Source organism: Bos javanicus, chromosome 17 (assembly GCF_032452875.1).
Source record: "Bos javanicus breed banteng chromosome 17, ARS-OSU_banteng_1.0, whole genome shotgun sequence".
Lineage (NCBI taxonomy): Eukaryota > Metazoa > Chordata > Mammalia > Artiodactyla > Bovidae > Bos > Bos javanicus.
Genome location: NC_083884.1, coordinates 52,929,835 through 52,956,066, shown reverse-complemented (window position 1 = coordinate 52,956,066; position 26,232 = coordinate 52,929,835). Strand labels below are relative to the sequence as shown.

The 26,232-nt window shown below is 38.5% G+C and overlaps 1 protein-coding gene across 8 annotated transcripts in view; it reads right to left on the bottom strand.

Moving 5' to 3' along the window:
- MPHOSPH9 (M-phase phosphoprotein 9) overlaps positions 1-26,232 on the bottom strand; it is a 55,668-nt gene that overhangs the window by 15,704 nt on the left and 13,732 nt on the right. For 7 of the 8 annotated variants that reach the window (XM_061384650.1, XM_061384654.1, XM_061384656.1 and 4 more), the window contains 11 exons: positions 26,051-26,174; positions 22,387-22,477; positions 20,636-20,742; positions 17,267-17,392; positions 16,643-17,103; positions 16,185-16,340; positions 12,299-12,386; positions 10,436-10,651; positions 7,035-7,082; positions 5,752-5,816; positions 4,236-4,337 (listed from right to left, as the gene is read on the bottom strand). In XM_061384650.1, coding sequence (XP_061240634.1) covers positions 4,236-4,337; positions 5,752-5,816; positions 7,035-7,082; positions 10,436-10,651; positions 12,299-12,386; positions 16,185-16,340; positions 16,643-17,103; positions 17,267-17,392; positions 20,636-20,742; positions 22,387-22,477; positions 26,051-26,174 — 1,584 coding nt within the window. The remainder of the gene's footprint in view (positions 1-4,235; positions 4,338-5,751; positions 5,817-7,034; positions 7,083-10,435; positions 10,652-12,298; positions 12,387-16,184; positions 16,341-16,642; positions 17,104-17,266; positions 17,393-20,635; positions 20,743-22,386; positions 22,478-26,050; positions 26,175-26,232) is intronic. The other variant, XM_061384653.1, reaches the window with a different exon arrangement.

Below are 26,232 nucleotides of genomic sequence, written 5' to 3'. Positions count from 1 at the left end.
GCTGAACCCTGCCTTTTGGATACTGGAATACCTTCTTAAATATGGTTATGTTATACATAATTTTAATGCACATTTTTTTTGCTAATGACTTATTACTTGCTGTTTATATTTATTTTAGACTATAGAAATGATGTTAGATGAAAAGCAAATTCAAGTGACTTTTTTTTTTTAATTCAAATTCAAAATGGGTTGTAAAGCACTGGAGACAACGTGCAACACCAACGATGCATTGGGCCCAGGAACTGCTAAGGAAAGTACAGTGCAGTGGTGATTCAAGAAGTTCTGCAAAGGAGACAAGAGCCTTCAAGATAAGGAGCGCAGTGACCAGCCATTGGAAGCTAACAACCAACTGAGAGCCATCACTGAAGCTGATCCTCTTACAACTACACAAGAAGCTGCCAAAGAATTCAATGTCGCAAGTGAAAGGGCTTCCCTGCTGGCTCAGCTGGTAAAGAATCTGCCTGCAGTGTGGGAGACCTGTGTTTGATCCCTGGGTTGGGAAGATCCTCTGGAGAAGGGAATGGCTACTCACTCCAGTATTCTGGCCTGGAAAATTCCATGGACTGTACAGTCCATGGGGTAGCAAAGAGTCGGACATGACTGAGCGATTTTCACTTTCACTGGCATTTGAAAGCAAATTGGAAAGATGAAAAAACTCACTGAGTGAGTGCCTCATGAGCTCACTGCAAATCTAAAAAGTTGTCGTTTTGCAGTACCGCTTTCTCTTATTCTACACAACAGTGAACCATTTCACATAGGATTGTGACATGCGACAAAAAGTGGATTTAATACACCCAGTGACGACCAGCTCAGTGGATGGACCGAGAAGCAGCTCCAAAGCACTTCCCAAAGCCAAACTTGCACCAAGAAAAGGTCATGGTCACTGTGCAGTGGTCTGCTGTCCGCTTGGTCCACTACAGCTTTCTGAATCCCAGGGAAAGCATTATATCTGAGAAAATCGATGAGATACTCCAAAAACTCAAAGCCTGTAGCTGGTACTGGTCAATAGAATATGCCCAATTCTTCTCCAAGACAATGTCCAACCACATGTAGCACAACCAACACTTCAAAAGGTAAACAAATCGGGCTACGAAGTTCTGCCTCATCCACCATATCCACCTGACATCTCGCCAACCAACTATCACTTCTTCAACCATCTCCACAACTTTCTGCAAGGAAAATGCTTCCACAACCAGCAGGAGGCAGAAAATGCTTTCTGCTGCTGCTGCTGCTAAGTCGCTTCAGTCGTGTCCGACTCTGTGTGACCCCATAAATGGCAGCCCACCAGGCCCCCTCATCCCTGGGATTCTCCAGGCAAGAACACTGGAGTGGGTTGCCACTTCCTTCTCCAATGCATGAAAGTGAAAACATAAAGTGAAGTCACTCAGTCGTGTCCGACTCCTAGCGAGCCCATGGACTGCAGCACCAGGCCCCTCCGTCCATGGGGTTTTCCAGGCAAGAGTACTGGAGTGGGGTGCCATTGCCTTCTCCGAAATGCTTTCCGAGAGTCTGACAAATCCCAAAGCATGGATCTCTACACTACAGGAATAAACACACTTATTTCTCGTTGGCAAAAATGTGTAACGGTCCCTATTTTGATTAATAAAGATGTGTTTGAGCTTAGTTATAATGATTTATCTGGAGGAGGGCATGGCAATCCACTCCAGTATCCCTGCCTAGAGAATCCTATGGACCGAGGAGTGTGGTGGGCGACAGTGCATAGGATCACAGTCGGACATGACTGAAGCGATTGAACACATGATGACTTAAAATTCACAGTCCAAAACTGCAAGTACTTGTGTACCAATCTAATAACTAGCATCCTATTTCTTCTGCAACTAGTTTTTTGTTGTTGTTCCATATTATGTTAAGATTAAACCAAAAAACAAACAAACAAACAAAAAAGATTAAACCACATTGAGTCTAGTTCAGGAGTGGGCAATTTTTTTCAGTAAACAGCCAAATAATAAATATTTTAGGTGTTATCAGCCAGATAGACTCAGTCCCAACTACTCACCTTTGCCACTGTAGCACAAAGCAGCTATAGACAGCATGTAAGTGAATAAACTTGGATGTGAGCCAATCAAACTTTATTTATGGACACTAAAAACTGAATTTCATATAGTTTTCATGTATCATGAAACTTTCCCCGCCCGAAAAATTAAAAACAAAAACCATTCTGTGCTCACAGACCCTACAGAAACAGGCATAGGCCTGGATTTGGCTAGGGAGCTGTCGCTTGTCAACCCCTGATCTCGTCTGTATATGTTCATGCTGAGCAATATTATGCATAAATGTATCACAATACACTGACATTACAGCTGTTAGACATCCAGGTTGTTTTCACTTGCTCTTCATTCAGTACATTCCCAACTGGCTTCCGCTTCTATGGCTCTACATAAATGGCTCTCCAGGTCATCAAGAACCCCCAGCTTGCAAATGCAAGGGACACTCAGTCTTTATCTCACTGGTTCTCATGGTAGCTGCTTCAGTCTTCTTCCTGTTTTTTAGCAGCTATATCTCAGTTTCCTTTTCCAGCTCCTTCTCTACCCAAAACCACAACACTGGAGCTCTTCAGAGCTCTGACCTGGACTCACTTGTCACTACACACACCCATCCATCCAATAACTTTAAGCGCCACCTACAAAGACAAAACTCTAGTATTTGTAACTCCAGTCTTCTTTCTGCACTCCAAATGCAAATTTATCATCCCCTGCTTGAGTTCCACTTGGAATTCACATGAATCTCACACTAAAATATTCAAGATGGAAATTCTGATCTTTACTTCATGGTCTGCTCTTCGCATCTCTTCCCTGGTTCAACGTGACACCCTTGGCTGTTTAAGACAGAAACAAAGGTTTTACCTGGCCTTATCTGAAACCGCCCTTTCTTACGCTCCATCCAACTCATAACTATGTTCTGTGGCTTCTACCTCCAGAATTTTCTCAAATCCTTCCCCTCTACCCATTTCTGTGGCCACAACCCAGCTAATACCATCTCTCTCCAAGTCCTTCAAGAGTCTAATTAGTCTGCTTCTACTCTTTTCCCTTCCTTATGGCAGGTTCACTGAACAAAAGTATAAAATGACACCATTTTACTATACAAAAAGCCTTCAAAGGTGCCCCAATGGACTTAGAGTAAAACCCTAAGGGAACAGTAAGGCCACACAAGCCTCCTCTGGGTTCTTCAAACATAAAACTAAGCTCTCTCCTTCCTCAGGACTCAGCAAGACCACTGTCTCTGTCTGGAACACTCCCTCCCTTCCACACCTCTCTCCTGAATGACTCCAAACACGTCTTACCTCTCAGCTTACATGTCCCTTCCTCAGAAAGGCCTTTCCCCCCAGGCAAACCTTAGTCCTTCCTTTTGTTCAATCTCAAACATCCAACTTCAGTTAATTACATATTTTTTTCTTTAAATAATCCATTATGTCCCACATAAAATAGATTAGTAAAAATTTAGAAAAAGTTTCTCCTTTGACAATTATAACTTAAAAAGGTTAACACAATTTAAAATTTTTGTGATAAAACATCAATATTAGGAAGTTATAATCTACTCTTTATTACTTTTTTTACATCAAAATCATAATAAAAAACAATTCAAATTATGAAAAAACTTACTCTGTAAATGTATCATCAAGATAATGTTCTTAGCTTATAACAAAGCTAATCTGGAAAAACTAAAAAGAAAAATTCACATAACCTAACGCAGATCTATCATCATAAGTTTTTCATTAACACAGGAATGAAATTTATGGAAGTTAAGAGCTACGGCAACTCACTCCAGTATTCTTGCCTGGACAATCCCACGGACAGATGAGCCTGGTAGGCTACAGTCCATGGGATCGCAAAGAGTTAGACATGACTGAGCATTTGAGCACAAGGGCTAACACACCTTTTGAGATGTTGTAGTCCAATGTCCTTGATTTTACAGATTATAAGATTGAGCTCCAAAAAAATTAAGTGATTCATCTGAGGTCACACAGCTGGGCAGAGTCAAAAACCAAAAACCATCCCAATTCTCCTCAGTCCCAATTTGCTTCTACTATTTCCTCCTTTTGGCAAATGCCTCTGCGTAAGAGTTTTCACAATATCTAACAGTAAGATGCTTTCACACATAAGATCTGTGATGACATTTAACCCTGTCTTCCTCATGATTTAGACAGGTGAGTGTCTCAGTTCAATTACAGGCTTTACCTATTACTAGTTTCATAGAGATTAAATGAAGTAACTTACTTGGCATGTGAGGGTCTCATGGGAGTTTTAGAATTATGACGAAGACTTAACATATTTTCATGCTCTACTTGCTTGACTTGAGCTTCAAGTTTTGAAATTGTCCTAATTCAAAAGCAGTAAAATAAATTAAGTACATTTCAACAAGCTTAAAATACAGCTCAATTATAAATTACTTATTTAACAGACATTTCTACGAAAGGGGTGACAAAAGAGATGCAAATCCATAAAACTTTTTCATAGTAAAATGTCACATTAAACTTTAAGAAGCTGAACAAAATCAGGGAGAATAAATAGAAAGGCAAATAGAAAAAAATCCTACAAAGGAGTATTTCATATGCTATAACTAAAGGAAAAGGGAACAACAAATGCATTTAATACAGCAAGTAGAAAAAAATTTAGAAATTTGACTACAGATAAAACAGTACAAATTAAATAAAAATAAAATTCAAGCAATCAAATAAACTGCAATTCGCAAATAAACTGCAAAAGATGTTTAATTCTAACAGGTATGTGACTTGTACAAAATACACACAGGTTAGGCTCTCACAAAAGAGGAAGCAGGCTTGCCATCCAAAGCAGCCCTATTAACAAGAACTTGCTTTCTGAACAACTCTCAACTTACAGGCAGCTCATCTAATTTGTGCCATGCTCAGAATAACAGCTTATCTTCAAGTTCACCAACAGAAAATAAGTACTATGGCCAATTAATTATTTTGAGGCTTATCTTTGCATTCTTTCTGTTCTTTTAAAACTTTTGAATATGTCTTTATCTCATCTTTCAAATTTAGATTCTTACCTACTCTGTTGCAGGGAAGGTTTGAGAAAGAAAGCTCTAACAAGGCTGATTGTGTATACCAATCTGATAACAAAACTATCCCTAGAATTGAACACTTCACAGAAAAGACTTGAGCAGACAAGAAAGCTACCCAGTACTTCTGTTCTTTCCAATGAGAAGTCCTTAAGAGTATGGTAAAATCTCTAAATAAGGGACATCATTAATCTCCAAACACAAAAATACACTCTGAAGCCAATTAGAAATATCTAATCATGGCCATAGGGACCATTTACACACTGTGCCTTACCTAATTAAGCAAATCAGATCATGAATAAGTCCCTGAACCTGGTCTTTAAGAAATATATAACCACAAAATTGGTGTGAATACTATTTTCTTTTTGGAGCACAAAAATAATTCGGTGAATTAGACTACTTCCTAAAATTCTTTTCAATGACTTAATATCACTTACGCTTTACCTATGCTAAGAAAATGCATAATGTTTAAGCACGTGCACACCTTGTGGGCACAGCCACCGATGTATTCTAATTATTTTAAAATCTTCGGCTAAAATCAAATGTATTTCCAGGTGATGGGAAGATGAGGATAAAATCTAATCTCAAAGTGCTTAAAAATCCTTAAGAAAGGGTTTTCTTTCCCATCATTTTCAATCTAGACACATATTTAAGGGCTCAAAGAACAATTAAAAGGTTTTTGCTTATTAGTAAGATAATAGATTTTACCTTTTCAAATCAGAAATCTGAGTATGTGCATCAAGCAATTTGTTCTCAGTTATATTTAATGTATCCTATGAAAATAAAGAAAAAATTCAGATAAGTGAAGACAAATATTTAGATGTATTCCTCTTAAGATGCATAATATAAAACTAATCCAAAAGAGAACTATAAAGAAAATTATGCATAATCAGCAAGTCTGGCATCAACCAGAGAAAATACACATAACACAAAGAAAGAAATAAGACAGCAAACACTGGTTTAATCAAATAGCTGTGTGTAAGTTCCCTTTTTAATAAAAGTGAAGTAAAGTGAAGTCACTCAGTCATGTCTGACTCTTTGCGACCCCATGGACTATAGCCTACCAGGCTCCTCCATCTATAGGATTTTCCAGGCAAGAATACTGGAGTGGGTTGCCATTTCCTTCTCCAACAGATCTTCCCGACCCAGGGATCGAACCCAGGTCTTCTGCGTTGCGGGCAGATGCTTTACCATCTGAGCCACCGGGGAAGCCCCATCCAAGTACTAACCAGGGCCAACCCTGCTTAGCTTCCGAGATCAGATGAGATCTGCCATGTTCAAGGTGGTATGGCCGAAAAAAAGGGTATGGCCCCTTTTTAATAAATAAAGCCTATTAAGCTTTGCTTGATTAGAAACAATCGGTGTCAAAATTAACATTTTTAAACACAAACTGACTGAAACCTCAGTAAATGGAAAAACTAAAACCTGTAATGATGAGATTTCAGCTGTAACGACTAGCCCCTGAAACCCCAGACATCCTGGCTACCAAGCTGTGCTGGCCTTTTCATTAACCTTGGATAATCACAACCCTGCATTTTATGCAACAGAATTACTTGAACCTCACTTACTTATTGTGGAGTTTCAGTGAATTAGAAATTGTAGATCCCAAACAGAGTTTTAATTATAAGAATTCAAACATAGATTACTCAACCCCACAAAAAGCTACTGTTTTGCAACACAAAACTTTATATCTAAATAGTATTAATTATGTGCATTTGTATGGTATTTTACACTCTTCTAAAAACTTCATCTCATCTCATATGAAGCAACCATTCAATAAATATTTTTTAAATTAACAAATGTAACAAACTTGTGAGTTCAAGGGCAGATATTTGGAAATAAGGATACTGACACAGAGAGGATAAGTCTAGTTCAAATAGCCAGATGGGCACAAAGGAGGGGAGAAAAAAGGGAGACAGTCAGATCTCCTGACTTCCAAACTGATGCGTCTGCCCCACAGGAAGTTCAGAACATGAATCATTGACCATTACCTTTACTCTTTCGTGTTCTTTTCCAAGGGACTCATACTCTCCTAAAAGCTACAAGGAAAAACAAAAGAATTGCATCACAAGATTAAATATTATAACATCAGTGGAGTCTATAAAAACCTATAAAATCACTGCCCATACTCTTCAAAGATGCTAGTGTCATGAAAGGACAATGTTAACACATTGTTTCAGATTAAAGGCAATTAAAAAAAGCAGAAACAAAAAAGGAAAAAAAAGAGATGAATGAGGGAATTCCCTGGTGGTTCAGTGGTCAGGCCTCCCATAAGCTGCACAGTGTGGCCAAAAATAAACAGTCACATGTGGCTAGCAGCGATCATGTTAGAAGGCACAGTTCTATAAAATAGTCTGTGATCTTCAAAGAATTTGAAGGTTATAAAAGAAAAACAAAAACTGAGGAAGTGCTCCAGATTAAAGGAGATAAAAGAGATATGACAACTCAATGCAGTATGTAGTCTTGGATCACATCCTGAACAAGGGAAAAGAGATCTATTATCTCTTTATACCAAAAGTATAACTAACATTTATGGTATAACTAACATTTATAGTATAATTCACAAAAATTGAATGAAGCATATAAATTAAATAAGAGTACTGTACTGGGAAACACATAGTTTTTGAGGCAGAAGCCCAGTGTGTCTCCCTTTGCCTGCCACAGCTATCCTTTCCTACTTCACCCTCTCAAAAGATTACTGTACTAATGTTAATTTCCTAATTTTGCTACAGTTATATAAAAGACTGTCTTTGTTCTTAAGATATATACCTCGAAGTATTTAGAGATAAAGGTGCATTATATCTCTAACTTACTCTCAAATGGTTTAGGAAAAATATTTTTTTCAATCATTTAACTACATGTGGACAGAATGATAAAACACATAAGATGTTATTCAGAATCTAGGTGAAGGGTATATGGAAATTCTTTATACAATTTTTGCAACTTTCTGTAAGTCTGATGTTATGTTAAAAAGTACAAGAAATTTTAAAAACTAGGAGCTCATGTACTCACACACACTAAAATTATACTATCAATACATTAAGAATAATAATAACCAAACAATATAAAGTTCTAATAAAATACAGCACACTGACAGAGTGTTCATATGCACGCCCCCCTGAAACTTTACTAAAATGACTGTAAAAGAATACAAAACATAGTGCTTGCTAATACGACATGCTGAAAACGATACTTTACTTCTATGATTTTCCTCCTAATAACCCCCGGTCTGATGATGAGAAAAACATCAGTCAACTCTCAAGGGACATCCTGCAAAACATCTGCCCAGACCTCAAAACTGTCAAGGTCATGAAAGAGGAGGGACGTCTGAGAAACTGCCACGGCCAAGAGGAAGCTATGCAGATGGGATGGCTAAATGTGACCTGGTCTCCTGGAGGGAGTCCTGGAGCAGAAAAGGAACATGAGGAGAAAACAAGGAAATCTAAATAAACCGTTGAATTTATTAATAATGCATCAAAATGTTCATTAATTGTGGCCAAGGTACCATACAAATGCAAGATGCCAAAAACAGGGGAAATGGTGTGGGGCATATGGGGACACTCTACTGTCTCCTCAGTTTTTCTGTAATTCTAACTATTTCTAAAAAATAAAACTTTTTTTTTTTAAATATAAAGTGGGGTTGTAACTATAAACATTTTCAGATATGGAAGACCTCAAAATTTGTCTCATGCTTCTTTTTCTCAGGAGATGTACACTAGCAAAACAGAAGATGTAGAACCTATACAAAATGACAGACGCAGTACAGAAAAGAAGGAAAGACAACTCCCAGGATGATGACAAGGCAAGCCCTACAAATCTGTATATCAAACCTCAGAGCAATCAGTTCAGACTGAAGCAAGGATACTAGGGAGGCAGGCAAGGGGAAAGGAAGTGCTATGCATGTTTAAAAAAACAAAACAAAACTAAGCAGATTAAAAATAAAGCAATTACTAAATTAAGGAAAAATATAATAAAAGTTGGAAGAGAAAGGAAATAAAATCACTGAACATTGCAGTTTAGCTCTGAAAAATATTTATATAGACATAAGAAATACTGAATTCTAATCCACCTATAAATAATATATTGTATTTAAAATCTAAGATACCACTGATCAGAAATTATACTATTTAACCACTGATCAGAAATCGTACTATTTAATATTTACTAAAATACTAAGAGGGGGCTTCCCTGGTGGTCCAGTGGCTAAGAATCTGCCTTGCAATGCAGGGAACACCGGTTCAATTCCTGGTGCGGGAAGATCCCACATGCCATGTGGCAACTAAGCCTGAGTGCCACAACTACGGAGCCTGCACTCTGGAGCCCGAGACTGCAACTATTAAACTCTGCAAGATGCAAGAAGAGAAGCCACCGCAATGAGATGCCCATGCACCGCAAGCAGAGAGTAGCCCTCACTCTCCACAACTAGAGAAAGCCCACGCAGCAGTGAAGACCCTGCACAGTCATAAAATGCTAAGAGGAAAAAACGCTGCCAATTAAAATAAGACACTATAGTGTAAAAATGTATTCCAATTTCAGAGTTGTTCAAATGTAAAAAATAAGCTTCTTAGAATCAATTTAACCACACTGGAAAGAGGGGGACAAGTGTTTGGGAGCCAATGGTGACAGACAGCTAAACTGTAGACATCTTGCACAGAAGGAATTCAACATATAACATCTGAGACTGACAGGTAAAAGAAAAGAGAAATGTAAGTTTATTATTTAGAAACAGGGAGCAAAATTTCAGAAGAAATAACTGAAAAGGCTGAAAATAACGACCTCTAGGATAGAGGATTACAAGTTAGGAAGAGGTGGAGAGACTGCTGTTTCTCATTTGAAATTTGACCATTTAAACCGTTTACATGTATTATCTTCATGAAAATAAATGTTAAAAAACAAAGCAGCAAGAATCAAATCTAAAGCTACCAGAAAGAAAATTTCAACAGCCGGAAATACTTTCAGATTTTTTATGTACTGTCACAAAAATATTAATAAAAACTTAAACTGAAAAAACCTGAAACTTAATCCATCTTTAATGTGATACAATTCTAAATTTTAAATGAAATTAAATCAAAATGAAAAATTATATCAAGCCTCTTCTAAATCTGGTTCATTTTACCTTCCAGACACACAGATGTTGATTTAAGACCACTCAAAAGCTGCCCTGCTAGAGACCAAAAGGCGTGGGAGTGACACCATAGTTCTGAAAGCCCTGACTTCCTGTTTCAAGATAAGACCCAACCGACTCGACCAGAAAGGTATACAGATATTTGCAGCAACAGCAAAGTCATGTAAAGCGAAAACAAACGTGAAATATGTCATAACAGCTTGTAAGACTACAAAACCTGAATCTACTTTTAGCCAACCACAGAACTGAGTTATCGGTGTCACTTACATCTTGAAACATTTTGTTTTCTTGTTTTAGTCTTGCTTCTTTATCATCTGAGAGTTTGTAAGCATTCTCAAATGCCTCCTCCAAATCCTGAAGTCTAGATTTCAGTCGAATAATGGTATTGTCTTTTTCTTTATTACTTGTTCTCATCTCTTCAATTCGTTCCTGCAGAATTTTGGAGGCACTGCTGGCTGCATTGAAGCGTTCTCTGAAATCACTCTACAAAACAAAGACAAGGGTAATACGCTGTTTTCAATAATAATAATTAAAAAAAAAAGAGGTCTCAATAGCAGCTAATAAACTGCGGACACTAAAATATAAAAACATATAAATGGAAATGAACACATTTGATATTCTGTTATATCCTAGGAATGGAGACTAGAAAGGATTACCCTACAGAATAATATAGAGAAAAGCACTGAGGCATTCTGATTCCAGGACTCACCTATAGACCACTTTAAAGAGGAAAAAAATCACCATGACTATCAGGAAACTGATTCTGAGAGCAAAACTGGAATTTTTTGCTTCACATTAATATTTATAGGGGGGAAAAAAGCATTTCTTACCATATTGTCTCATAATGAAAATAAAAGAAAATTCAAAATGCATCTGATCTGTTAATATTCATTCAATAATCATTAATTGCAAATCCACCAAGCACCAGGTTACTAGGGTGCTAGAAATGTAAGATTAACAGAACCGTCCCTGACTTCATGAAGTTTATAGTTTAGGCGGTGCCTGCGTGTGCACGCATGCTCAGTCACTCAGTTGTGTCTGACTCTTTGCAACCCTATAGACTGTAGCCGCCAGGCTCCCTCCTCTGTCCATGGGATTTTCCAGGCAAGAATCCTGAAATGGGTTGCCATTTCCTCCTCCGGGGATCTTCCTGACCCAGGGGATAGAACCCACATCTCCTGCAGGCAAATTCCTTACCACTGAACCAAATGGGAAGCCACAGTTTAGGAGACAAAGATAACTAAATAAACATCAAAGACACAGAAATAATGTCTAGAATATAACTGGCATTTTCCAGCAAAACATTGTTTGTAAAATTACACACAGAAGAACAAAACTTGGCAGTACATGGGGGAAAAAAACAAGTTATTTAAGAGGAAAAGGTTAAGCACTCCTACTTACATATCTAAAAAACTGAAAATATGTCCATATAAAACCTTGTATACACATGTTCACAGCACTATCATTTATAATAGCCAAAAAAGTGAAGACAACCCACCTATCACCTGATGATAGATAAACAAAATGTGGCGTAGCCATACCACAGAGTACTACTCAACTATGAAAGAGTGACATACTGGCCCATGCTACCCTATGGATAAACCTTGAAAACCTGATGCCAAGGGAAAGCAGCCAGACACACACGGTCACATATGATGTGATTCCATCTACACCAAATACCCAGAATAGCTAAACTCATAGATACAGAAAGCAGAGTAATGGCTGCTTATGGCTGAAAGAGTGTGTATGTGAATGGCGGGGATGGCTAAAGGGGTTTGGTATTTCTTTTTAAGGCAGAAAAAACTTATAAAATTAATTATGGTGATAGGTGCATAAATTTGTAAATATACTAAAACCCACTGAATTGTACACTTTAAAAGCATGAGTTTTATAATGTCCAAATTATATCCCAATTAAAAAATAAAATTTTTAAAGGGTAAAATTTGTAGTTATCATATGAAGCCAGCAGCATTCAAAACGGAATCTTAACAAGAAATCCTAAAGGAGAAGACAAGCAACATATAATGCTTTTATAAAAATATTCATTTGTCTCTAAAGTCCAGTTAATAAAAAAGCTTACATTTTTAAACATTTAGCCACTAGAACAACGACCAAAAATACCACACTTACCACTTCTCTTTCCAGTAAGTTATTCTTATTTTCAAGTGTCCTCACACGACTAGTAGCTTCATTCAGAGCACTCTCTAACTGGCCACATCTAAAAAAAATATTGAAACAAAACAATCAAAAGCAATATCCTTTCTCTTAAAAGTGTCAGAAAAATCTGATTCTCTAGTATATTACATAAAACAAAATTTCCAATGTTAGCCAAGACTAAGGATGCCATTTTAGTAAAATATATCCCAATGAACCTGATATTATAACATTCAGGGAATATTAAAAATGATACGAAAAAATCTTGAAGAATTATTAGGTGAAAAAAGCAAGATATGAACAGGTTTTTGTATATTCAGATTCACAGCAGCATAATTCACAATAGCCAAAAGATGGAAGCAATTTAAGTGTCCACCAAGGGATGAATGGATATAAACAAAAGGCAGTGTGTATGTGTGTGTGTATACATGCAATGGAGTATTATTCAGGCTGAAAAAGGAAGGAAAACTCTGACATATGCTACAACATGGATGAACCTCAAGGACTCAGTATGCTGAGTGAAATAAACCAGACACAAAAGGACAAATACTGTGATTCCATTTATACAAGGTACCCAGAAGCATCAAATTAATAGAGACAAAGTAGAATGCTGGTTGCTGGGGCTGGAGGGAGGAGTCATGGGGAGTTATTGTTTAATGAGTACAGACGGACAGATTTGCAGGCTAAAACAAGTTCTGGAAATGGATACTGGTGATGGTAGCCCAACAACGGGAAGGCACAAAGCCAGTGAACTGTACACTTAATGTGATACAGACGACTGCATAAGACAGCTCGATCTTTGTCATGAAAAAAATTTATACATGCATATACATTTTTATTTCTAAAAGGATGCAAAAAATTAAGTCTAGGATGTGAGAACAGAAGATGGGTAGAAAGACTTCATATTATATCCTTCTATATTATTTCAAATTAGCATGAATGTCAGTATTCTTATAATGAAGGACATTCTTTGTAAAGCTAATTATCATAGGACATGAAAATAACAAAATACACAGAAGAATTCGGTTACCATTTTGACTCAGTGTTTAATGATGCATTGTGAATAATAGCTAGTATTTATTGGACACTGGCTACATACTCAGTCTATGTTAAGCACTTTGCATTCATCCTCACAATCCTGTGAGTCAGGACTGCTATCATTCCCACTTTACAAATGTGAATACAGAGACACAGAAGTCAAGTTCCTCCTGAGCCATACTAGGATTCCGAGCAAGGCAGTCTGGCTCCAGAGTTCAGGTTCCTATCCACTATGCATCGATAACCTCAGATATGCAGATGACACCACCCTAAATGACAGAAAGCGAAGATGAGCTAAAGAGCCTCTTGATGAAGGTGAAAGAAGAGAGTGAAAAAGCTGGCTTAAAACTTAACATTCAAAAAACTAAGATCGTGGCATCCGGTCCCATCACTTCATGGCAAATAGATGGGGAAACAATGGAAACAGTGATAGACTTTATCTTCTTGGGCTCCAAAATCACTGCAGGTGGTGACTGCAGGCATGAAGTAAAAAGATGCGTGCTCTTTAGAAGAAAAGCTATGACAAACCTAGAAAACCTATTAAAAAGCAAAGACATTACTTTGCCAACAAAGGTCCATCTAGTCTAAGCTGTGGTTTTTCCAGTAGTCACGTATGGATGTAAGAGCTGGACCATTAGGAAGGCTGAGGGCCAAGAATTGATGGTTTTGAACTGTGGTGTTGGATAAGACAGCAAGGAGATCAAATCAGTCAATCCTAAAGGAAATAAATCCTGAATATTTATTGGAAGGATTGATGCTGAAGCTGAAACTCCAATACTTTGGCCACCTGATACAAAGAGCTGACTCACTGGAAAAGACTTTGATGCAGGGAAAGACTGAGGCAGGAGGAGAAGGGGATGACAGAGGATGAGATGGTTGGATGGCATCACTGACTCAGTGGACATGAGTCTGAGCAAACTCCAGGAGATAGTGAAGGACAGGGAAGCCTGGCGTGCTGCAGTCCATGGGGTCCCAAAGAGTCGACACAACTGAGCAACTCAACAACAAAAGCATCAAAGCCTTGCAGAAATGAAATACTGATTAAAACTGTTGATGAAACAGGCAAATAATAATACATTCACTGAATAGTCAACTGTAGGTGTGCTGTTATTTTTCTGTTTTAATTACCACACTAATTCTGGTATGCCAAAGATCTCACCCCCTAAGTTACAACTGTGTGACAAGTGTTAATGGCCCCAACTGGAGCTCCCAATTCGCAATTTTAAAGTCTGAAAAAAACTGCTACATATACTGCCAACATAATTATTAGTTTTTGTCTTAGGTAAATGATTTCTCTCTAAATAACCTCAGGCCAAACCAAATCCTTTAGGGGCAGTGGAAGGGGGCAAAAATGCATTGCTCTTCATTTGCATGTTACAGGCACATTGGCTCCAGTGCCTAGACTGCTGTTGTTATTAACAACTTTCATTTATGTAAGACACTGACTTCCAGGATGCTCCTCCATCCTCATGACTCTGAGAGCTTCCAGACATAACAATATTTTAACTAGTTCCCCTTTACTTTGTGCCTTCTTTGGCACCTTTTCTTTGACCTAATAAGGCCTACTGGTCGCTTCTGTCAGGCTTCTGATTTCCAACAGGAAGTACCTGTGGTCATCTGTGCCCTCCTAAAAAAACACACACACGCACAGACAAGAACCAACTTCCCTAGCCTGCTATCTACTCTTTTCTTTTCATCCTAGAAAACCTAAAACTAGTTTGTTTTTTTCCCCCTTGGTCTTTTCAAACTACTTCTGTCTGCCACTGGACCCCACCCCCACCACCAAGAGCAAAATGGAAGCAATAGAAATGACCAGGATGGATTAAGATAGCATGTTAACTACCACAGCAACCACACATTGGTATAAAAGCTCATTTTACTCAAATTCTGCAAGTGAGACTGTTAACTGGACCAGAAGATTTCAGCTCCCTCATAATTATTCTCAAGGAGCTTTGTCTTCTTTGCCCTAAAGAAGGATTATTTGCTGTCATCTAGACCCTATCAGTTTTCTTTCTTTTTTTAAAAATAATTTTATTTATTTGTTTTTGGCTGTGCTGGGTCTTTGTTGCTGTGTGGGTTTTCCTCTAGTTATGACAAGCAGGGGCTACTCTCCGGGCTCTAGGCACAAGGGCTTCAGTAGTTGCAGCTCCCGGGCTCTAGAGCACAGGATCAATAGTTGTGTCACAAGGGCTTATGGCTTAGTTGCTCCTCAGCATGTGGGATCTTCCTGGATCAGGGATCATACCTGCTGTCTTCTGCACTGGCAGGTGGGTTCTTTACCACTGAGCCACCAGGGAAGCCACCCTTCAGTTTCCAATCTGTTTAATTTCATTTGTAGAGTATGTTGCAAGGTATGCTGTTATTAATACTAGTATCTAAACTAAGCGGAAAGCTGTTGTTAATATAAGACCATGCTCCTGTGTGCCTACGGTTTTTTTAAATGAGATAATTATTTCCACAGGTGCATGAATGGCTAGGTTAAAGCTATGCATATCTGGGTCAGAAAAAAGGACATCAGCCACAGACTTATTAGGAAATAAGTATACAGGACAAAACGACACTCCTTTACATATACAAAATCTGCTCAACTGTCTCAGTACTTTGCCCATATGAAACAAATGTCCTCATCAATTTTCAGTATTTTTAAGAGGATGGCTCAGATCTTTAAAATAATTACTGAGGCAAACACGTTTCTCTGAAAAATTTCAAATAGAAATTACGTGCTTTCAAAAGTGTTTTATCATCACAATATATTATGCTTTGGGTAAAACAATATATCCAAATTGGAGAAACACTAACTTTACAGTTAAATTACAAGTTTTACCTGTCAGCAAGAATTTGATTGGTTTTCTTCCAGTCTTCAGCTACAGAAATTTCTTTTTCCTCCAGTTTCTGTTTCAAACTATTTATTTCTGATTCATAGTAAGCTCGAAGGTCTGCTATGTGTCGCGCATGCTTTTCCTTCAGGTTCTGCCTAATCCTGTTGGTGAAAAGAAAAAATATTTAGAAAGCATCTCCTCACTCTCTCAATAGGAAAAAACAAGAACACAATCATTCTCATAATCAAAAATACAGCCTTTTCCCTTTATACACCTATAGAAAATATGAGATTAATCTATAAGTTGACAGCTATTAATAATAAAGCAAAAAAAGATTTTTTAGACAGTCTACCTTATTTTAATTTTTATGTATTACTGAAGTTCAATAAAAACAATTTTCATCATTTAAGCAGACATTAGAGAACATCTATTAACATTACAAGCCATTCCCAGAAGTACATACTTAGACAATACCACAGGATCCTCCAGGGAAGTCAGTGAAATGCATTCTGGGACACCATTGGCTGTACCTGGAAGCTGGGACTGACTGACTGAGACAGGCGGTCCCAGAACAGGGTTTTCTTCATCTACAGTGCTGACTGAGATGTTGTTACTACCAACGGTATATACTGAAGGAAACGTGGAACTGGTCCTACTCTCATTTCGGAATGCCTGATTTTTCCAAGGGTCCACTGGCGAAACTTTTGCATCTGTAGGATATTTTGGGAAACCAGATAACTGAGAAGTGATATGACTTGCTTGTGAAAACAAGTCTATGTCAGAGTGACTAGAGAGACTAGGATCTAGAACAGAGTCCGGTGAAAAGGATATTCTGTCATCAAGAGCATTCAAAAAGCTATGTGGTTGAATCCCTGAAATCTGCTGATTTGGCTTCATGTGTAACGTTGGGTCCAGAGTTAGTACCTAGAAATAAGACAGAGAACAGTAAGCTTTCTCTCTCTCTGCGCAGGTTTGTTTGTTTGTTTAAGTGAGTAGGCTTTAGATCTCCTAGGGAAAAGAAGCTCAAGATGCGAGTTAAAGTCATGAAGCATCTTTTATTTTCACCCAGCAGTGCTGACAACTTTACCTCTGGCGGATGATTTGGGTTGGAAGCAGAAGTGAGATTCCTCTCAGGTAACTGCTTGTTTTCCCTTTGTTTTTTATGATAAATATCCTTCAGTGATGGTGGCTTCATCTCATTACTAGTATTAGACTTAAAGATATGAAACAAAATTATTCAAATATTATCAATGAATCAATGATGAAAAAAGTTTACTTTCCTGATATCAAGATCAGCACCATAAAAAGGTTTTTTGAAAAATTTAAAATAAACCAAGATGCTAGACCATCAGATTTATAATAAGAGTTTGGAAGTCATTCCCCATTACCTGTTACCTATAAATATTAACGGGATAATTTTAACCTAAGATATTTAAAACCCTAAGAACGCTTTCAAAGAATAAAATCCGTGGTAATCTCCTTACTTAAAATAAGAACCAAGTTCTAAATAAAAGACTTCATAATGAGTGAATGAAGCGGGACGAGAAAACTTCCAACCAGATTTATTTCCTGTGACTTGAAGGAACAAGTCAAGAGTGTCAAGAGTGGAGTTGCCTCGCCCTGTAGTTACATTCATGTTTAAGAGCTGGCAGTCTCTGGTGCCTCAGATGGTAAAGAATCTGCCTGCAATATGGGAAACCTGTGTTTGGGGTTGGGAAGATCCCCTGGAGGAGGGCACGGCAACCCACTCCAGGAGTCTTGCCTGGAGAATCTCCATGGACAGAGGAGCCTGGCGGGTTACAGTGCATGAGGTCGCAAAGAGTCAGACACGACTGAGTGACTAAGCACAGCACAGCACAGACAACAAGAAGTGTTAAGAAAGAAGTTACCCAATGAAAATAAGACCTCCTTTAGATTAGTTATAAAAATAAGAAGATACAATCCTAACTTCCACAACTGAAATCAGGGCTTGGCTACACTGGAAGTGTTACAAAGAGGCCTCAGCTCCAAATAGTAACACACCGGGCCTAACTTATCTTAAGACGGGACATACTGTAGGTCATGACAGGGTACCATTTAACTCTGGGCCTCAAATTTAAACTGTGGACATTCTCTCAAATGATATTACAGATTCAGTGAGAGATACACTGAAAGCACTGAAAGAACACAGTCGTCACACAGCTTTAAGCTTTTAAACTGTCCCATTTCCAGATACCACAGAGACTGCCGAGCACCACAAATTAATATTTTTTAATAAACCCTTAACTAGCTTGTGAAAAAGACAATTATACTTTGTGCGTATGCACTAGAGGCATTAATTTGTTAAATGTAAACTTTTAAAATTAATGATTTCTATAACCCCACTTTGAAATTTTACTTTTATATACCTACAACCCAGAAGCCTTTTCAAGTGCTAAAGCCCACGCTGAGCAGCAGTTCTTCCGCTCTGGCTACAGCCTGAGAAAACTACTCCGGGGGCCTGGGTGAAGAGTTATAACTATTCTATTTAGGGCTCATAGTAATACAAAGTGACTTTTTTCACCTTGGAATGGGTGAAGGGATGGATGGACAGAGAGATGGGTAAATGAATGAATGGATCAAAAACAGCATATTAGAGAAACACTCGGAAAGTAGCCCTATACTGGGGCTTCCCTGGTGGCTCAGTGGTAAAGAATCTGCCTGTTGATGCAGGAGACATGGGTTCGATCCCTGGGTTGGGAAGATCCCCTTGAGAAGGAAAGGGCAACCCACTTCAGTATTCTCACCTGTAAAATCCCATGGACAGGGGAGCCTGGCAGGCTACAGTCCATGGGGTCACAAAGAGTCAGACACGACTGAGCACACACAGCCCTATACAAGGGACTGCTGCTTTTTTCGCCATGCCACAAGGCTTGTTGGATCTTAGTTCCCCAACCAGGGATTGAACCAAGGTCCTCAGGAGTAAGAGCACAGAGTCCCAACCACTGGACCACCAGGGAACTCCCTTTTCACTACCTTTACGATTTCTCTTGTCATATTTTAACATCTCTGAACAGAGAATGCCTCTTATAATTAATAATATCCTACAAATGCCTTTGGTCAAGTAGTAGCTGTGACACAATTGTCACTGGCTGCTCATATGCAAATAAAAAAGCCACCAAAATTGGCCAAACAGGTGTCAGCAGCTTGGAAGAAAATCCTAGTGATTTGAACCTGTGCTGGAATCCCTGAGAACCAATATATAAGGGACAGTGAATCAGCTGCTTAAGCAACATTCCCCATCTGAGGGTGAAATACAGGTCAGTCCTACATAACTACTAAGCCAGGTAGAAACTCAGCACCAAGGCTTTTCATTCTCTTTTAAAGAAATGTAAAGTCACCAATGATCTTGGTGGCCCAAGGGAAATGGAGTATGGAAAACACAGAAACCAGCACCGATGTAAGAGAAGAGTGTGAAGAGTTAAGCCCCTGAAGGTAAAGACGTTTCAACCAATTTACTTCACTTATATTTTTCATTAAGTATATATGAGAAATAGATGATAAAAATATGTTTAAGTCTATAAAACAAATTCTAAGTGATAAGAAAGCATTGCATCAGTCTAATTGATGCATTTTTTTTTCTTGGTAGAATAGGAAGCAGGAAGGCTTAAAACTGATGGGTACTTAATATTCGAGTCAACAAAACAGAGTGTTCATTTACACATGTTGCAGATCAAGAAAACACACACAGTGAGCCTATAACTGAAAAGCCCATTGAGTCTCCCAGACCCCTCAATCTCACTTCCCCAGCCCTTCCTTCTGTGTGTTTATCTGTCTCTTTCACTCCTTTCCTGAAGGATAGAGTGCTGGTCTCCATCTTCTCTGGGACTCAGACGTCCACAGATCTGCTGGTCCCATGTTGTCCAGTCCATCTACGCCTGTCATTGTGTTTACAGCTCTCCTGGTTACTTTAATCATAGCTCTCCTTTCCTCCAACCTATTTTCTCATCCCCTGATCTAAGCACAGAAGAGAGAGAGATATATATCGATATACATCGATATACACATACTAGATATTTTTATTTCTTTGCTCTGAAGTCAATAAAATATTTACATTTCTTGCTCAAAGAAAATCAATACAGTAACTTAATTATGACAAAATGGATCAGTGGGAGGTTATAACAGAGTAGAAAATCAAAACCAGGTCTGGAAACGGGAAAAGTTTATCTGTGTACTTACTACATTGAAAACAGTGGACACAAACCATGTCATTTAATTTCATATGACACTGGGCATTTTTAATTTCATTTTTAAGTAATTTTCCTAAGATCACACAAGCAATGAATGATAGAGACCAAATTCGAAAGCAGGCGGGTATGATTTAAGGCCCATGCCTTTTTTCTGTATATCAGAAATTTAAAAATACAAAATTTATAAATGAAACAGTATACAATTGTGCAACACAAATATACATGTGTGTCATGTGTTATCAAGTTACCTGGCTTGGTGATATATCCGTGGAGGAGGCTGGTGCAAATGTCTTCTCTAAAGTCTCAGGCAAAGAGTGATACATGTCCTTTTCCTCCAGTTTCCAGTAAGTCAGTCCTAATGTGAAAAAATACACAGAATAGATAAAGGTGAGGAAAAAGAATAATAGTGTTTTCTAGAAGAACTTATTTCTACCTAAAGAAAATTAAATATGGGAGGTTTTGGCTACCTGGATACAGAAAATTGAATTTAGAAGGAAAAAAAAATTCACTTAAATGTCTTGCCATGTAGGAGTCCTAACTTAATAATTAAAATATTTTAAACTGAACTATAAATATTTAAGACTTTTTTTAATGTGGACCATTTTAAACATCTTTATTGCTTATAATATTGTTTATGTTTTGGTTTTTTGGACCTGAGGCATGTGTGATTAGCTCCCTGACCAGGGATCGAACCTGCACCCCCTGTGCTGGAAGGTGAAGTCTGAACTGCTGGATGGCCAGGGAAGTCCCTAAAATATTTTTTAAAAAGACAACAATTTCTTTATGCAAAGTACAGACTTATACAGGAGCAATGTAAACAACTTAACGATTCAAATGCTTATTGAGCATTTACTATGCTAGCTGCAGGGAGGAGGCAAAAAGACTACAGTGTATATACAGTATGTCAGAAGGTGGCGAGCACTCTCCTCTGGTAAAATTTAAAAACTGGGCCTAAGGGAGGATGCAGTGTGTGTGGAAGGGAGGACAGGTGCTCTTACTGAATAGGATGGTTGAGGTTGGCCGTGTTAGCCATGTATGAGGAGGTTCCCCCCAAAAGGAGTGAGGAGAACATCCACGTACAGGAAGCAGCTGAACAAAACCCCTAAAACGAAAATTCATCTGATATATTTGAGCAAAAAGCCTCCCTGCTAAATCAGAGAAAAGGGGAGACTAGGAGACACTCAGGTCCAACAGCAGGGCTACATGTCTGTAGGCCTGTGGGAATAAGGACAAACTCCGGGCTCTTATTCTGCACATAGCAGACCCACCGCAGGGTTTATGCAGAGGAGTCACGTGATTGGATCGGTCCTTACAAAGGATCCCACTGGCTACAGTGTTGAAAACAGATGCAAGGTGCAAGGTGAAAGCAGGGAGGCTGGTCAGGAGGCTCATGGGAGCCCAGAGGGCAGGTGATGAGGCTCTGCGAAGGATGAGAGCAGGGAGGTGGTGACTGTTGCTAGCGTCTGGCAACTTTCACAGGCAAAGCTGATTCATCCTGAATCGGATGTGGGATGGTGGAAAAAGGAGTTAGCGTGTAAAGCCATTAAGACTAAAATACGTTCACCATGGAGAATACAGAATGGCTCACAGGGGAGTTGAATTTCTTAATTCACTTTGGATATCTGAGAAAACTCTGAGATGATTTTTGTAGCCATTTGAAATAACTGTAAAAAAAAAAAAAAAACCACTTCTATCTTTTCAAAACTTGTAGCACAAATTAAGGCAAGTGAGGAAGTTACAGATGCAGAGACATAAGACAACACACAATACACCTTAGAAACCCCTTTAGTATACAGTACACGATTATCACCCTAGGAGAAATGCACACATTACTATTTTGAAAAAACTCCTTAAAAATGTAAATATTGGGACTTCCCAGGTGGTTCAGTGGTTAGGACTCCATGCTTCCACTGCAGGGGGCACAGGTTCTATCCCTGATTGGGGAACAAAGATCCCTCATGCCAAGGGGTAAGGCCAGAAAACAAAACAAGTATCATACCTGTTCCTGAATCAGACATCCAAGATTTTGGACCCTCATCTGGTTTGTTGAAGTAAAAAGCTCTAGAATGTGTATCAGCAGTGAAATCAGACTACAAATCAAGAAAGAAAGCCATCAGTTGACAGTATAAAATTGCTAGGCACAAACTGCTGACCCAAGGAATATGAGCCAGGTGTCAAACCCAGGCACAGAGAAACTTTCAGAGGTTCACAGAGAAAGTCAGCCTGGCTTTCCCCATGGTTCCAATAACTGCAAAATGATAGAAATTAACACTGAAGGATTTTCTATTCCTGTGTAATTTACAAACGTTTATTTTGATTCTCTGTGGAGCCGGAAGAAGAAACCGGAAGCAGGTGTTAAAGAGTTCAGAATGAAAACGGATTCCTAATTTGCCATCGATTTCCAAAAGAAATTTCAAGTGCCTAGAATTACAGTCATTTAGTACAAAAATTAATGTAAAAGCCGTAATAGTTCATTTTTATCAGTAAGACTGCAATAAATCAACTCTGAAAACTGTACATAAATAACATGAACTCTAAACAGTAGACTATATCTTATATACAAATAATTGGTTACCAGAAAAGGTTAAAAATGCTTACTTATCCTCATTTCTAATTAAAAACTCCAAGTTAAAATTTCCTTACAATATCTCTGGCATTGTCACAAGAAATCTGTGTTTCCAAACAGATATGTGAAAAGATTATTTTCATCGGAATTTTTATCAGTTCCACCTCCAAACTTTCAATTCCTGTTTATAAGTACATGACTCTATTTGCTTAGAAGCACCCGTGGACCCACTGCCAAAGTAAAAGCACGCTAAAGCTGCTGACATTCTCCCTACCAAGACGGGGATCTCCGCTCAGCCTTCTTTTTCTAGCCTCCTCAGATTCCCAGGTGAAGCCAATGGTAAAGAATCCACCTGTCAATGCAGGAGACATAAGAGACACGGGTTCGATCCCTGAACTGGGAAGATTCCCTGCAGGAGGGCATGGCAACCCACTCCAGTATTCTTGCCTAGAGAATCCCAAGGACAGAGGAGCCTGGTGGGTTACAGTCCATAGGGTCGCAAAGAGTCGGACATGACTGAGTATGCACGCACAGCTTTCTAAAGCACCACTTTTAACCTCTTTTTCATCAAATGTCTCTTCTACAACTCCCATCTGTTTGAATTTCTGTTGCGTATCTGAACTGAACTGACCAGAAAAGACCTGACTGCAGAAGACTAAGTGAAAAATTCCCAGTGAAATATTTTGTTTTGCACCGGTTCTGAGGCACAAATCCTAAAGTGATAAGCCAACACACACTGCGTTGGCCGGAGAGGGCTTACCTCACATAATCGTCTGCTGCTCTTCCAGCCCATAACGCATTGGCTGAAGAAAACAGCCCATTTTTAAAGAGAAAGGAACGTATGGTGCAAGGAAAGCCCTTCCCAAGAAACCAGCCTCAGTCTAGCACGGGACCTTCATCAGTAACCGTCTAAAGCACCTGAAAAACCACAGAGAGGCCACAGCTGGGAAAATGATAACAGCCAGTCTGTCCCAAAGGACCAAGAAAACAAAGACTGGCTGGAGCTTTAGAAAATCCCTGTGCTAAACACTATCCAATTTCAAGATGTGCTTCAGAATAGCTAGACCCCCAAATAAACTATATTATATTAGAAGAAAATTGGATCCCAAGAGAATTGATCATAAAGATTCCCCGGATTTAGGCTGAAAATGAAAAGAAAAAAAAAATGAGAGACATGAGAAAGGATGAAATAAAGAGGAAAGTTCCAACTTTTGTGAATCCACAGAATTTGAGAATTAGGCAAGTAAAAAGTATGATTCAGGTGTGGTGTCTTTGTTTCACCAACCCCCATTACCTGAAAGCTGTTTAAAACAGACATACTAAAGAAACTTGATTTCCCCTAATGATTTAATATCAAAAATATCGAATTCACCTTTAAAAAAATAGGAAAATAAAACTTGTTTAGGAGATGATCAAAGAAAAGGAAAAGTTTAAAGAGCATCATGCCCTCGTCACAGCTTTACCCTCTGCCCTATTGAGATCCCCAGAGGCAGAACAGACTACTAGGAAGACCTAACCCCAAACATCATCTCTCAGACAGTACCTTCAGCTGATCCTTCTGCTCCTTATCAGATTCTCCACTGAATGGAGGAAGAAAACTTGGCCATATCACTGGTTTCAAGCTTTACAGCCCAGAAGACTCACCGGAGGAGCTTCTAAACCACCTGGTAACAGGTCACAACCACACCAATGAGGGCAGACCATCTGGGGCTGGTGGCCAGGTATAAGTAGATTTTTTTTAATTTTTTTATTTGGCTGCGCCAGATCTTAGTTGCAGCATATGGAACCTAGTTTCCCAATCAGAGATCGAACCCAGGCCCCCTACATTGGGAGTGCAGAGTCTTAGCTACTGGACCACCAAGGGAGTCCCAGATTTCTGAAGCTCCTAATGACTCTAACCTGCAGCAAATTCTGGGAACCACAGGGCTACATTGAACAAATACTGATCCACAGTCGCAAAAGACAGTGAATCCACTGAGATACACACCACAAATACGTAGTTTATCAGAAGTGAAAAAGTCTCCACTGAGTTTCAGTTAATGTTGAAACAAAAAAAGAAACTAGTATGTATGAAAACATTTTCCTTTTCTGCCAACCTATTCCAATGAAAAAAGCAACTTTCAGTCCAGTCTCCAAATGCTTTTATGCCATTACACCAAACAAGGATATACTGTGCGGGTTCAAAAGAACAGAGCTACCAATACAGCACCAGGCCCAGAGGCTTGATGGTTCATGTAGCTTCTTCACTTTCATTTCCCTCCTCAACACAAATCTGATTAAGTTCAACACCTGATATTAAGAAGCCTAAGTTATCAAGGATTGAAGAAAGAAAATTTACCAAAAGAGAAGTAAATAGTGCCTTATGAAGGCTGAGGGACTGTGTTCTTATGATTTCTATTCTTTAATAGATCTTTTTCAAAGGATGATAGAAAGACTGTTCAGAATAATCAAGACGTGACCTGTTTCTAAAGGAATCAAGTTTGTAAAGAGACTTGACTTTGTGATTTCAAGGTATTATATTAAACAATGTTATTCAATGACAATTTAGGCCAAAGGGGCTTTAAAGATATTTAAAACTTACTCAGTATCCGTAACTCTTTAACAAAAGCAGCTGCTGTATGAGCAAATGGGCCACATAAAATGTAAACATTTAATCTCTTGCAATTTGGATTATAAATTCAAGTTGTCCAAGCTTCAACTGTTTTTATAGAGGCATCTAAAGCATTCACACGTATATTACTACTTATTACAACTTAATAGTAATAAAAATTACTTGAGGGTTTTTCAAAAATAGATTACTCTCAGGCTAATTGTAAAGATTTGCAGTACAAAGGGAATTAGGACATTTACAAAATAAATGTTTCATTTTTTTTTTCTAGTACTTTCATTCCTCACTAGCTTTGGTTTCTGGCCTATTAAAGAACCACTACTTGGATTACTGTTTCCCATTCTTAGAGACACCATAAAAGGGAACAAATTAACAATACAAAAGAAAAGGCAAAAAAAATTTATGTTAATGAACAGGTGGTAAACACAATATAATTATCCTGATTATCCGCAGCTAAAGCACACCAGAGTCAAGTGACTTATCACCTACTTTCTCAATTGGTGATTTCTTGGTTTGCTCATCCCCTTGCATAGATTTTGAGTAGCCCTCTTCTTTATGTGCTCTCTTTGGTTGGTTCTGCTTCAGCCTTTGAGCCCATGATGTTATCAATTTACTATTTAAAAAGAAAAAAACAAAATACCTCTCTTTAAATGCTGTCTTCAAATAAAACT